The sequence below is a fragment of the Rana temporaria genome, chromosome 4 (assembly GCF_905171775.1).
Source record: "Rana temporaria chromosome 4, aRanTem1.1, whole genome shotgun sequence".
Classification (NCBI taxonomy): domain Eukaryota; kingdom Metazoa; phylum Chordata; class Amphibia; order Anura; family Ranidae; genus Rana; species Rana temporaria.
In genome coordinates this window covers 101143615-101156751 of record NC_053492.1, presented here as the reverse complement: position 1 = coordinate 101156751, position 13137 = coordinate 101143615, and the positions used below count along the sequence as shown (strand labels likewise).

Here is a 13137-nt window from a genome sequence, read left to right as displayed (position 1 = left end):
AATCGCCATGCTTGCCCACTTACTTAGGGATGCCCATTCCAAGGCCCGTAAGCACGACATGGAAGTACATCAGTGGCTGCTCTGCTTTAACTTACATGGGCAACTGCACCCAGAGCCCACAGATATTTAGTAGGTGAAACAAAAGGATTTGGATATACAGAGCCCTGGAATTCATTGGTGATAAAAAAAATTTTTGCAGCATCTATAACTGGTACAAATCCAAATTATTTTTTTTTAGTTATTATTAATCTAGGTAGCAAATAAAATGCCACTGCCTTCTGACTAAAATGAAAAAATAAAAATAAAAACATTAGGTGCCTGTAAGTAAGTAGTGCAGAAAAGGCTCCTTATGGCAGGAGATTAAAAAACAATTAATGGGAAATATCAGCATTCTACTCTAATGGGCAGTAATGGATTAATGTGTGTTGTGCCCCATGTTGCCGAAAAAAAGATCAGGTGCAGTTTTTGGTGCACTGGGGTGCGATGGCAACACATTCAACTCAACATAAGTTAGTGTGCATGTGTTAAAGCACCACATTCTTAAGAGTGTATCAGCTTTGAGTATAGTGTTCAGCATCCCTTCTGCTACACCTGGGGAGGAACCTGGAGCAGCTCACGAGTCCCCTGATAAATATATTCGCCCTGAATACCAAGGTTTAATAAAAAGTGCACATAAGTAAAAGCAAGGTGTGCAATATTATTCTGGAAATCTTTAAGTTTGTAGTACCATATAGTTACAGTACAAAACCATGTATTATATATATATGCGCACACTATTTAGTGTAAAGAAACAGGAAATACAACAAAACAATAATAATAATAAGCTTCAGATAAAACATATTTGGTCTTCTCACCTGTACCATGGTCCAGCAGAGATACGTTTTCCATAAACATTTAAACTACCAGTACAAGTCCTTTAAAATAACCTACATCATTCATTCACAAATTACTAACAGAACAATGAACTCCATTTAGAACTGGAAAAGGTCTATAAAGTGCTGTGGAGAGACCGGCGTAAGACATCTACTGGGATCATTAGCCGTGCAAGGATGTCCAGAGTCCTGACAGAAGAAAGAAAATCATTAAAAACATAAATGAACAGCTGCTGTACTTTACTTCAAAATTATTTTTTATCATAGGTGTATTTTAAGTGGTAGAGACAGAATACCAACTAAAAATGCAGGAGGAAAAAAAAAAAAATGTTATAAATTGCATTGCAGTGAGTAAAATAAGCATTTCGGGCCAGGTCCACAAAGAGCCGGCGTAACGTAAAAATTCCCATTTAAGTTACACTGCCTTAAAATTTCTACCTAAGTGCCCGATCCACAAAGCACTTACCTAGAAATTTTCGGCTGTGTAACTTAAATTCCGCTGGCGCAAGGCGTTCCTCTTCAAATGGGGGCGACTCCCATTTAAATTAGGCGCGCTCCCGCGCCGGCCGTACTGCGCATGCTCGTGACGTAATTTTCCCGACGTGCATAGCGCAAAATTACGTTACGCCGAGCTTTGTGGATCGCGTCGGGTCAATAAAGTTGCGTCGGGGAAAAAAAAAAATTTTAAACAAAAAAAAAACGCGTCGCTGGACAGAAGGGTCTGCTTTTACAAGGTGTAAACAGTTTACACTTTGTAAAAGCAGCCCTAATTTTACACATGCAACTTAAAACTTACGGAGAAAAAACGAAGCTGAAAAGCTTCGTGGATCTCCGTAAGTGCTAATTTGCATACCCGAGGCGGCATTTTGACGCAAAATGCCCCCAGCGGCGGATGCGGTACTGCATCCTAAGATCCGTCAGTGTGAGGCCCCGTACACACGAGAGGATCCATCCGCTGGAATTGATCCGCGGACCGGCTCCAGCGGATAGATCCCCTGGTGTGTACAATTCAGCGGATCTGTTTCCGCGGATTTTTATCCCCTGGGATGGATTTCAAGCGGATAAAAATTTGAAGACATGCTTTAAAATCTATCCGCTTGAATCCATCCCAACGGATTGATCCGCTGGTCTGTACAGACTCACCGGATCAATCCGTCCGAATGGATCCCCCGCATGCGTCGTAATGATTCGACGCATGCGTGGAATTCCTTATATGACAGCGTCGCGCACGTCGCCGCGACGACACGTCATCGCGATGGGATTTCGGCGCGGATTTCGATCCGATGGTGAGTACACTCCATCGGATCCAAATCCGCGGAAATCCTCGAGAGGATTTATCCGCGGAAACGGTCCGGTGGACCGTATCCGCGGATAAATCCTCTCGTGTGTACTAGGCCTCAGTCTCTTACACATGTCGGATCTTCTGTCTATCTCTTGGAAACTGATTCTGTGGATCAGTTCCAAAGATAGAAACAGGGATCCTTTTGAGGATCTGGCCCTACATCCCCAAACAAAACATGACTTAGTAGAGAAACCCTTGTAGGTAAGACGTTTCTGGTAGTTAGTGACCAGGTTTACTTCCAAATACTAAATTGAGGGTATCAATAATTTTGTCCAGTTCATTTTTGGAGTTTTGCGTGGGAATTTGTCAGATTTAGCTTTTTGTTTCTCCACTTTTTTGTATCATACCAACCGAAACAAAAGAAAAAACCATGAGAATGCCTAAACATTTTTAAATTGGAACACTTTTCTGGACAAAGTGGTGCATTATCTGACAGAAATGCAGCGCTGCCAATATTTTTAGCCATGACTGTATATCTATATCAAAATGTATATGCCTTCCATTTATAAAGTGGAGATCGAAAGTTTGGGCACCCCAGGTAAAAATTTGTATTAACCACTTCCTTATTGGGCACTTAAACCCCCTTCCTGCCCAGAGGACTTTTTGCGATTCGGCACTGCGTCGCTTTAACTGACAATTGCGCGGTCGCGCGACGTGGCTCCCAAACAAAATTGACGTCCTTTTTTTCCCACAAATGGAGCTTTCTTTTGGTGGTATTTGATCACCTCTGCGGTTTTTATTTTTTGCGCTATAAACAAAAATAGAGTGACAATTTTGAAAAAAAAAAATATATATTTTTTACTTGTTGCTACAATAAATAGCTCAATTTTTTTTTTCCTTCCCTCAGTCTAGGCCGATACGTATTCTACATATTTTTAGTAAAAAAAAAAAAAAAAAAAAATTGCAATAAGCGACTGGTTTGCGCAAAAGTTATAGCGCCTACAAAATAAGGGATAGAATTATTATTTAGTAATGGCGGCGATCTGCGATTTTTATTGCGACTGCGACATTATGGCGGACACTTTTGACACCATTCACATTTATACTGCAATCAGTGCTATAAATATGCACTAATTACTGTATGTGACTGGCAGGCAGGGAAGGGGTTAACACTAGGGGGTGAGGAAGGGGTTAAATGTATTCCCTATATAGTGTTCTAACTGTGGGGGAAGGGGGGTGACCGATCTGTGTCCCTATATACAAGAGACACAGATCGGTCTCCTCTCTCCCTGACAGGACGCTGTCAGTGTGAGAGCCGGCAATGAGAAATGATCTCATATGTTTACATATGAGATCATCTCTCATTGGCCACACAGATCGCCTAGCAAACGGCCACTCCGATTGACCATTCACGGCGATCTGTGATTGGCTGTGTCCAAGGGACACGGCCAGCACAGAAGTTCCCCGCTGCGCGCTCGGGAGCGTGCGCGGGGAACGCGGAAAGGGGCGGCCATAAAAACACGGCGCCCCAGAGAAGTAGAATCACCCTGCGGCCGTATATAGTCGTACGGCCGTCTGGAAGTGGTTAATGTGCATAACGAAGCCAAGGAAAGATGGAAAAATCTCCAAAAGGCATCAAATTACAGATTAGACATTCTTATAATATGTCAAAAAAAGTTAGATTTTATTTCCATCATTTACAGAAAACAAAAAAATGGCATCTGCAAAAGTTTGGGCACCCTGCAGAATTTATAGCATGCACTGCCCCCTTTGCAAAGCTGAGACCTGCCAGTGTCATGGATTGTTCTCAATCATCGTCTGGGAAGACCAGGTGATGTCAATCTCAAAGGTTTTAAATGCCCAGACTCATCTGACCTTGCCCCAACAATCAGCACCATGGGTTCTTCTAAACAGTTGTCTAGAAAACTGAAACTGAAAATAGTTGACGCTCACAAAGCTGGAGAAGGCTATAAGAATATAGCAAAAAGCGTTTTCAGATGTCAATATCCTCTGTTCGGAATGTAATTAAGAAATGGCAGTCATCAGGAACAGTGGAAGTTAAAGCAAGATCTGGAAGACCAAGAAAAATATCAGACAGAACAGCTCGCAGGATTGTGAGAAAAGCAATTTAAATCCCACATTTGACTGCACGATCCCTCCAGAAAGATCTGGCAGACACTGGAGTTGTGGTACACTGTTCCACTATAAAGAGATACTTGTACAAATATGGTCTTCATGGAAGAGTCATCAGAAGAAAACCTCTTCTACGTCCTCACCACAAAAATCAGCGTTTGAACTTTGCAAATGAACATATAGACAAGCCTAAAGCATTTTGGAAAGAAGTTCTGTGGACCGATGAGGTTAAAAAAGGGATTTTTAATACAGCTTACCTGTAAAATCCTTTTCTTGGAGTACATCACGGGACACAGAGCAGCATATTCATTACTATGTGGGTTATATGGAGTACCTTCAGGTGATGGACACTGGCAATCTCAAACAGGAAGTGCCCCTCCCTATATAACCCCCTCCCATAGGAGGAGTACCTCAGTTTTGTAGCAAGCAGTATGCCTCCCAAAATGGTCCCCACAAGAGGGGTGGGAGCTCTGTGTCCCGTGATGTACTCCAAGAAAAGGATTTTACAGGTAAGCTGTATTAAAAATCCCTTTTTCTTTCTCGTACATCACGGGACACAGAGCAGCATATTCATTACTATGTGGGATGTCCTAAAGCAATGCTTTACTGAGGGGAGGGAGAAATCTTCCCAAGACACAAGGATTTAATTCAGAGATACTCTCAAATAATAATAAATCCAACTTAGTTGAGAAAATTAAATTTAAACTTAAATTTTAACTCAAGGGTGCCCCCCGATTCTGAGGGTCTTAAATCGCAGCCCGCAGCACTGCCTGCCCAAAGGCTGTATCTGTATTCCTTCTTACATCCACCTGGTAAAATTTTGTAAACGTGTGGACTGAAGACCAGGTTGCCGCCTTGCATACTTGAGCCATAGAGATCTGATGGTGTGCTGCCCAGGAGGCGCACATGGCCCTGGTAGAATGAGCCTTTACTGACAACGGAGGAGGCAACCTCTTCAAGCCGTAGGCCTGAATAATTAACTGTTTAATCCATCTCGAAATGGTGGATTTTGCAGCTGCCTGCCCCTTCTTGGGCCCATCTGGCAAAATGAATAACACATCTGTTTTCCGCATCTTCTCTGTAGCTTTAAGATAGGCCTTCATGGCCCTGACAATATCCAAGGTATGCAGCAACCCTTCCTTTCTGGAAGTGGGCTTTGGAAAAAAGGATGGTAATACCAAATCCTGGTTCAGGTGAAAACTGGATATAACCTTTGGTAAAAAGGAAGGATGAGGACGGAGAACCACCTTGTCCTTATGCAGAATAAGATATGGCTCCTTACAAGATAAGGCTGCCAACTCTGATACTCTTCTGGCGGAAACTATGGCGACCAGAAATACCAACTTCCTTGTTAGTAAAACCAAAGGAACTTCAGCCAACGGCTCAAAGGGTTGTTTCTGTAGAGTTGACAGAACAAGATTCAAGTCCCACGGACAAAGTGGTGACTTAACCGGAGGATTAATACGCAAGACCCCCTGAATGAAGGTCTTAACCAGCGAGTGGGTGGCCAGCGGCCTCTGAAACCACACTGACAAAGCTGAAATCTGTCCCTTGATTGTGCTTAATGCCAATCCTTTATCCACTCCTAGCTGGAGAAAACTTAATACTCTATCAATGGTATATTTGCGGGAAAGCCATTTCTTGGACTCGCACCAGCCTACATAGGCCCTCCAAACCCTGTAATAAATTACTCTGGAGACTGGCTTTCTAGCCTTAATCAGGGTAGAGATTACTTGTCTAGATAGACCTCTACCCCTAAGAATCAGGGATTCAGCCGCCAGGCCGTCAAATTTAGACGCCGTAATGCAGGGTGGAGGATCGGGCCTTGTGAAAGTAGGTCTGGTCGTAGAGGAAGCGTCCAAGGGTCTCCCACTGACATCTTTAGGATTAGTGAGTACCATGCCCTTCTGGGCCATGCTGGAGCTATCAGAATGACTGGCTTGTGCTCCACCCTGATCCTGCGCAACAGGCGGGGTAGTAACTGGAGCGGAGGGAAGGCATATAGAAGATTGAACTGATGCCAAGGGTAAACTAACGCATCGGTCCCGCAGGCCATAGGGTCCCGAGTCCGGGACATGAACCTGTCTAGTTTCTTGTTGAGCCTTGATGCCATGATATCCACGTCCGGCATTCCCCACTTCTGGCAAATTATCTGAAATATTTGCGGATGCAGAGACCATTCCCCTGGCGACAGAGTCTGACGACTCAAGAAGTCCGCCTGCAGGTTGTCCACCCCGGGAATGAATATTGCCGATATGCAGGGCACATGATTCTCTGCCCATAGGAAAATTAAGCTCACTTCTCTCTGAGCTGCTTGACTCTTGGGGCCAGATCCTCAAAAGAGATACTCCGACTTAAGTGCTGTTCAGTCTGTGTGTAACTTTGGAAACGATCCTCAAAAGGCTTTTTCCAAAGTTACACAGAAGATCCGGCATGTGTAATTGATTTACACTGCCTAATTTTAGGATGCAGTACCGCATCCGCCGCTGGGGGCATTTCGAGTCGAAATGCCGTTGCTAGTATGCAAATTAGCACTTAAGGCGATCCACAAAGCTTTCTAGCTTCTTTTTTGCGCCGTAAGTGTTATTTTGCAAGTGTAAAATTAGGGCTCGTTTTACAAAGTGTAAAGTTAGTCACACCTTGTAAAGGCCCATTGCAGCGACGGCATTTGGTATGCTTTCCCGAGGGAGAACTCCACGGCAATTTGTAAAAAACAAAACCGGCATGGGTTCCCCCCCAGGAGCATACCAGGCCCTTAGGTCGGGTATGGGTTGTAAGGGGACCCCCCCTACGCCGAAAAATTGACGTAGGGGGTCCCCCTACAATCCATACCAGACCCGTATCCAAAGCACGGTACCCGGCCGGCCAGGAAGGGAGTGGGGACGAGCGAGCGCCCCCCCCCCTCCTGAGCCGTGCCAGGCCGCGTGCCCTCAACATGGGGGGGTTGGGTGCTCTGGGGCAGGGGGGCGCACTGCGGGCCCCCCCACCTCAGAGCACCCTGTCCCCATGTTGATGAGGACAGGACCTCTTCCCGACAACCCTTGCCATTGGTTGTCGGGGTCTGCGGGCGGAGGCTTATCGGAATCTGGGAGTCCCCTTTAATAAGGGGGCCCCCAGATACCGGCCCCCCACCCTAAGTGAATGGATATGGGGTACATCGTACCCCTATCCATTCACCTGGAGGCAAAAAGTAAAAGTTAATAAACACACAACACAAGGCTTTTTAAAATAGTTTATTAATCTGCTCCGGAGGCCCCCCCTGTCTTCGTTATTAGCTCAATTACCAGGGGGGGCTTCTTCTTCCGCTCTCCGGGGGTCTTCTTCCACTCTCCGGGGGTCTTCCGCTCTCCGGGGGGGCTTCTCCGGACTCCGGGGGGGCTTCTCCGGACTCCGGGGGGCTTCTTCCATCTTCTCCCCTCTTCCGCTCTTGACTCGGCGAACCCCGGTTCTTCTGCAGCTCTCCGGTGCCTTCTTCTTCAGCGCTGGCTGCCTGCTATGTTTGTGTGTTAGCTCGATTTCAAACAGGCAGCCGGCGCGGTCTTCTGTGGCGTCAGGGTCTTCTCTTCCTTTCTTCCGATGTTGCCTCGTCGCCTCTTGTCGCTGTAATGATGGAAGCGCGCCTTGCATCCCATTTATATAGGCATCACCGTCCCATCATGCTCCGGTAGGTACCCACGTGGTGGGTGCCTACCCACGTGCACCCACCACGTGGGTACCTACCGGAGCATGATGGGACGGTGATGCCTATATAAATGGGATGCAAGGCGCGCTTCCATCATTACAGCGACAAGAGGCGACGAGGCAACATCGGAAGAAAGGAAGAGAAGACCCTGACGCCACAGAAGACCGCGCCGGCTGCCTGTTTGAAATCGAGCTAACACACAAACATAGCAGGCAGCCAGCGCTGAAGAAGAAGGCACCGGAGAGCTGCAGAAGAACCGGGGTTCGCCGAGTCAAGAGCGGAAGAGGGGAGAAGATGGAAGAAGCCCCCCGGAGTCCGGAGAAGCCCCCCCGGAGTCCGGAGAAGCCCCCCCGGAGAGCGGAAGACCCCCGGAGAGTGGAAGAAGACCCCCGGAGAGCGGAAGAAGAAGCCCCCCCTGGTAATTGAGCTAATAACGAAGACAGGGGGGGCCTCCGGAGCAGATTAATAAACTATTTTAAAAAGCCTTGTGTTGTGTGTTTATTAACTTTTACTTTTTGCCTCCAGGTGAATGGATAGGGGTACGATGTACCCCATATCCATTCACTTAGGGTGGGGGGCCGGTATCTGGGGGCCCCCTTATTAAAGGGGACTCCCAGATTCCGATAAGCCTCCGCCCGCAGACCCCGACAACCAATGGCAAGGGTTGTCGGGAAGAGGTCCTGTCCTCATCAACATGGGGACAGGGTGCTCTGAGGTGGGGGGGCCCGCAGTGCGCCCCCCTGCCCCAGAGCACCCAACCCCCCCCATGTTGAGGGCACGCGGCCTGGCACGGCTCAGGAGGGGGGGGGGCGCTCGCTCGTCCCCACTCCCTTCCTGGCCGGCCGGGTAGCGTGCTTTGGATACGGGTCTGGTATGGATTGTAGGGGGACCCCCTACGTCAATTTTTCGGCGTGGGGGGGTCTCCTTACAACCCATGCCAGACCTAAGGACCTGGTATGCTCCTGGGGGGGGAACCCATGCCGATTTTTTCTTTGAAAATTGGCATGGAGTTCTCCCTCAGGAATGCATGCCGCTGTCATTTTTTTTTTCCCCGACGCAACTTTAAGCCGTCGCGATCCTCAAAACTCGGCGTAACGTAACTTCGCGCATGCGCAGTACGGCCGACGCGCATGCGCAGTACGGCCGGCGCGGGAGCGCGCCTCATTTAAATGGGACTCGCCCCATTTGAATAGGAACGCCTTGCGCCGGCGGAATTTTAGTTACACAGTCTGAAATTTCTAGATAAGTGCTTTGTGGATCAGGCACTTAGGTAGAAACTTTAAGCCAGTGTAACTTAAATTGGATTTTTTAAGTTACGTCAGGTTTTTGTGGATCTGGCCCTTGGTTCCCCCTTGGTGATTTATATATGCCACCGCCGTGGCATTGTCTAACTGTATCCTCACCGGGAACCCCTGTAATTTGGAGGTCCAAGCCCTGAGGGCTAGCCGAGCAGCTCTGAGCTCCAAGATATTGATGGGCAATTGACTCTCCTCCTGTGCCCACGTACCTTGGTGAGTGCACCCATCCAAGATCGCTCCCCAGCCCTTCAGGCTGGCATCTGTGGTCACTATCTTCCATGTCACGGGGCTGAAAGATTTTCCCTTCAGTAGATTCTGAGGGTCTAACCACCAACACAGACTCTGCCGGACTCTTGATGAGAGTGGCAACGGAAATTCCAAGGCCTGTGGCCTCTTGCTCCATGCTGACAGAATGGCTGCCTGCAGGACACGAGTGTGACTTTGAGCGTATGGCACCGCTTCGAAGGTGGCCACTAGCTTGCCTAGTAATCGCATGCATAGGCGAATCGTTGGTTCTCTCTTGCTTAGAACCACATATATCAATTCTTTGATAGCCTCGACCTTTATTCGAGGCAGGAACACCCTTTGTTGTTCCGTGTCTAATGACATGCCGAGATATTCCAACCTCTTTGTGGGTTGGAAAGCTGATTTTTCTCGGTTTAGGACCCAACCGAACCTCTCTAGGTATCGAACCGTGAGAGCTACTGCTCGCTCCAGGCCAGGAGATGAATGATCTATGATTAGAAGGTCGTCCAGGTATGCTAGGACAATGATCCCCTGGATTCTTAGGTTGGCTAGAATTGGAGCTAGGACCTTGGTGAATACTCGAGGAGCCGTAGCCAACCCGAAAGGGAGTGCCACAAATTGAAAATGACGCCGAGCCACTGTGAAGCGTAGAAACCTTTGATGTGGCTGAAAAATTGGCACATGAAGGTAAGCATCCTTTATGTCTATGGAGGCCAGAAAGTCGTCTTTCTGAAGTGCGGCGGCTGCCGATCGCACGGATTCCATCCGGAACGAGCGTACTTTTAAGTACGCATTTAATCCCTTTAAGTCCAAGATTGGCCTGACATCGCCGTTGGGCTTTGGGATGATGAACAGATTGGAGTAGAACCCTAGCCCCTGTTCCTGGGCTGGTACCTCTACTATCACGCCTTGGTAAAGCAAATGATTTAATGCCGCCATTAAGGCGGCCTTCTTTGTCGGTTCGACTGGCACTCTCGACTCCTGATAATGAGGTGGAGGGATTTTTAGAAATTCTAATTTGTAGCCTGTGGCCACGGAAGACCGGACCCACTTGTCGGGAATGTCGGTCTCCCAAATTTCTGAAAAAAGACGCAGCCTTCCCCCCACCTTCGTGGGTGGGGGCGTCCCTTCATGAGGCAGACTTAGGGGCTGTCTTTGCTGGTTTACGATACCACTGCTTCTTGCCTCCAAAGGCTTGTCCTGGTGGCTTATTGTTAAAGTATGATCTCGCAGGAGGCCGTCGATACTGCCTGGAATTGGCGGGCCCTTGAGCAGGGGGAAGCTGCCGTTTGAACGCAGGTCCCCGGACCTTCTTTTTTACTGGTAGAAGTGTACTTTTGCCACTTGAAATAGTCTGAATGTATTTATCCAGATCTTCTCCGAAGAGTCGTTCTCCATGGAAGGGAAACCCTGCCAGGAGCTTTTTGCATGGGGGCTCAGCCTCCCAGTTCTTTAACCATAAGAGCCTTCTCATATGTACTAAAAATAGTGACAGACGAGACGCTTGCTGGATGGAATCCCTTATAGCATCCACCGCGAAGCACATGGCTCTAGGAATATCAGATAATTCTTCCGCCTGTTGGGCCGGAATAACCTTAAGCATTTGTCTTGTCTGGTCTGTTAGTGCCTGACAAACTCCAATAGCAGCCACCGCTGGCTGTATTACTGCACCCGCCGTAGTAAAGGATGCTTTTAAAAGCGTCTCCAAACGCTTATCAACCGGTTCTTTAAACACCTGTATGTTTTCTACCGGGCAAGTCAAGGACTTATTTACACAGGAGATGGCGGCATCCACCACTGGGAGAGTCCACTTTTTGGCAAATTTTTCTTCCATAGGATAGACGACGGAAAATTTTTTAGGTGGTAAAAAGATTCTGTCTGGTCGTGCCCAATCCTGGAAGATTACTTCCTCTAAAAGGGGATGGACTGGAAAAACAGCGCTACTGCGAGGCGTTTTCAAAGAGCCTAAAGATGATACGGCCGGACCCTGAGGTTCCGGTAAAGGCAAATTAAACGCCAAGTGGACCATGTCTGTCAGAGAATGAACCCAGAAGCTTTCCGCTTGGGAGGCCGAGCAAGGCTCTTCATTAGCCGAACCCTCAACCTCTGAACCAATTTGGTCCCGGTCCAAATGATCCTCCTGCAACTCAAATCCCCCCGGGGAGAGAACCTCAGCATCTGAGGGTCCACACTCAGGCGACGGAGACCTAGTCCGCTTTTTACCCGGTGTAGATTTGGCTATCATAGCCGCCAATCTTTTCTCTAGCCCCTCCAAGGAGGCGGCTAGCATACTCTCTGTGATAAACACAGGGTTGGGTGGATCTGATGTAGCCTCAGCACCAGATCTCCCTAATGGCTTAACCAAGGTGCCCAATGGTGTAATAACCTGTGGGGAAAGTACCGGCATAGGCCGATCTGAACCGTCAGAATCTGAGGGGGGGCCCCTTTCTTTTGTACCCCCTGATCCTGAACCCTTGGAAGCCATGGTACAATACCGAGGTACCCCTGCTTACAACCCTTGATGGTTGTAGCTAGGAGAAAATAATAGTACGGTTTTAGGGAACGGTATTAACAATTAACGTCCAAAAACCAAAACGGGAAGACCAGTATGTTTCCTATATATTTTTTTTTTTTTTTTTTCAAAAACCTTTTTTTTTTTTTTTTTTTATGAAAACATGCTATCTTCCCTCAAAAAATTGCAAGTATCCATCTGCTGTATAAGGAATTTTTTAGGCTAGTAACCACACAGCTAGTTCTGTTCACCAGAACTGCAATACTTCCTTGCGCCACTGGGTGCCCTCAGCCGCACTGCAACCGCTCTGCGTCCTCCTCCTTCAAGCTCAGCAGCAACTGAGCTACACAGCATAGAGGAAGGGCCGCCCCTTCCTTTTATGAGACCGGATGTCCCGCCCCTCTTTCTCCACAACGGCGCGAATCATCACCCTGCGCCTATATTACAGGGCGCGCGCCCGCGCGCGCGCCCCTGTTGCGGAGGATGGGGCCACGCCGGAAGCGTCTGACATGCTGGAGGAGGACACCGCACGGCACCCAGACAGGTAAGGCCTCAGGTGAGTCACTGACCCCCCAGTCCTGGGAAAGCATAGCTAACACACAGCTCCTTTCCCAACCCAGCGCCCAGCAGACAATTTACAATGCAACACATATCTTTAGGAAGATCACACATGGGAGCCCATACACAGACCATCCTGTCTCTTTGATAGACATAGTGGCCCAAAACTGCCAATGCAAGAGCATACTCAGGCACATCCCCCAAAGATCTCCCTAGAGAGCCTGCCGACGAACCAAGTCCCGCAGGCCCCCCCTTTCTTACCTGCTCCATGCCGCAGGACTTTGCATAGCAAGCGGTCCAATCTTCCCCCATCTCCGTGGGTGGCGTACTAGACCTTCAGGCCCTGGGGTCCTAAAAAGGAACCCACTGTCCTGGGCCCATATAGCACCCTGGCAAACAGGTTACCTTAGGTACCGCAGAGGTTCTAAGTCCTGGGCCCAGGGTCCAGCTCTCTAAAAAGAGAAGCATTATGGGCAAAACCCCACGGTTTGGGGCCCGGGTACTGTCCACTTTGGCTCTGAGGCACCTTGGACAGATCCGGTTAGCCTGCCTTG

At 48.2% G+C, this 13137-nt stretch overlaps 1 protein-coding gene across 3 annotated transcripts in view; it reads right to left on the bottom strand.

The window, feature by feature from the left end:
* Positions 1 to 690: 690 nt before the first annotated feature.
* The window catches only part of FBXO25 (F-box protein 25), a 50567-nt gene continuing 38120 nt past the window's right edge, over positions 691 to 13137 (bottom strand). For all 3 annotated transcript variants that reach the window (XM_040348682.1, XM_040348681.1, XM_040348683.1), the window contains one exon: positions 691 to 1061. In XM_040348682.1, the coding sequence (XP_040204616.1) occupies positions 972 to 1061 (90 nt within the window). In that variant the 3' untranslated portion in view covers positions 691 to 971. The remainder of the gene's footprint in view (positions 1062 to 13137) is intronic.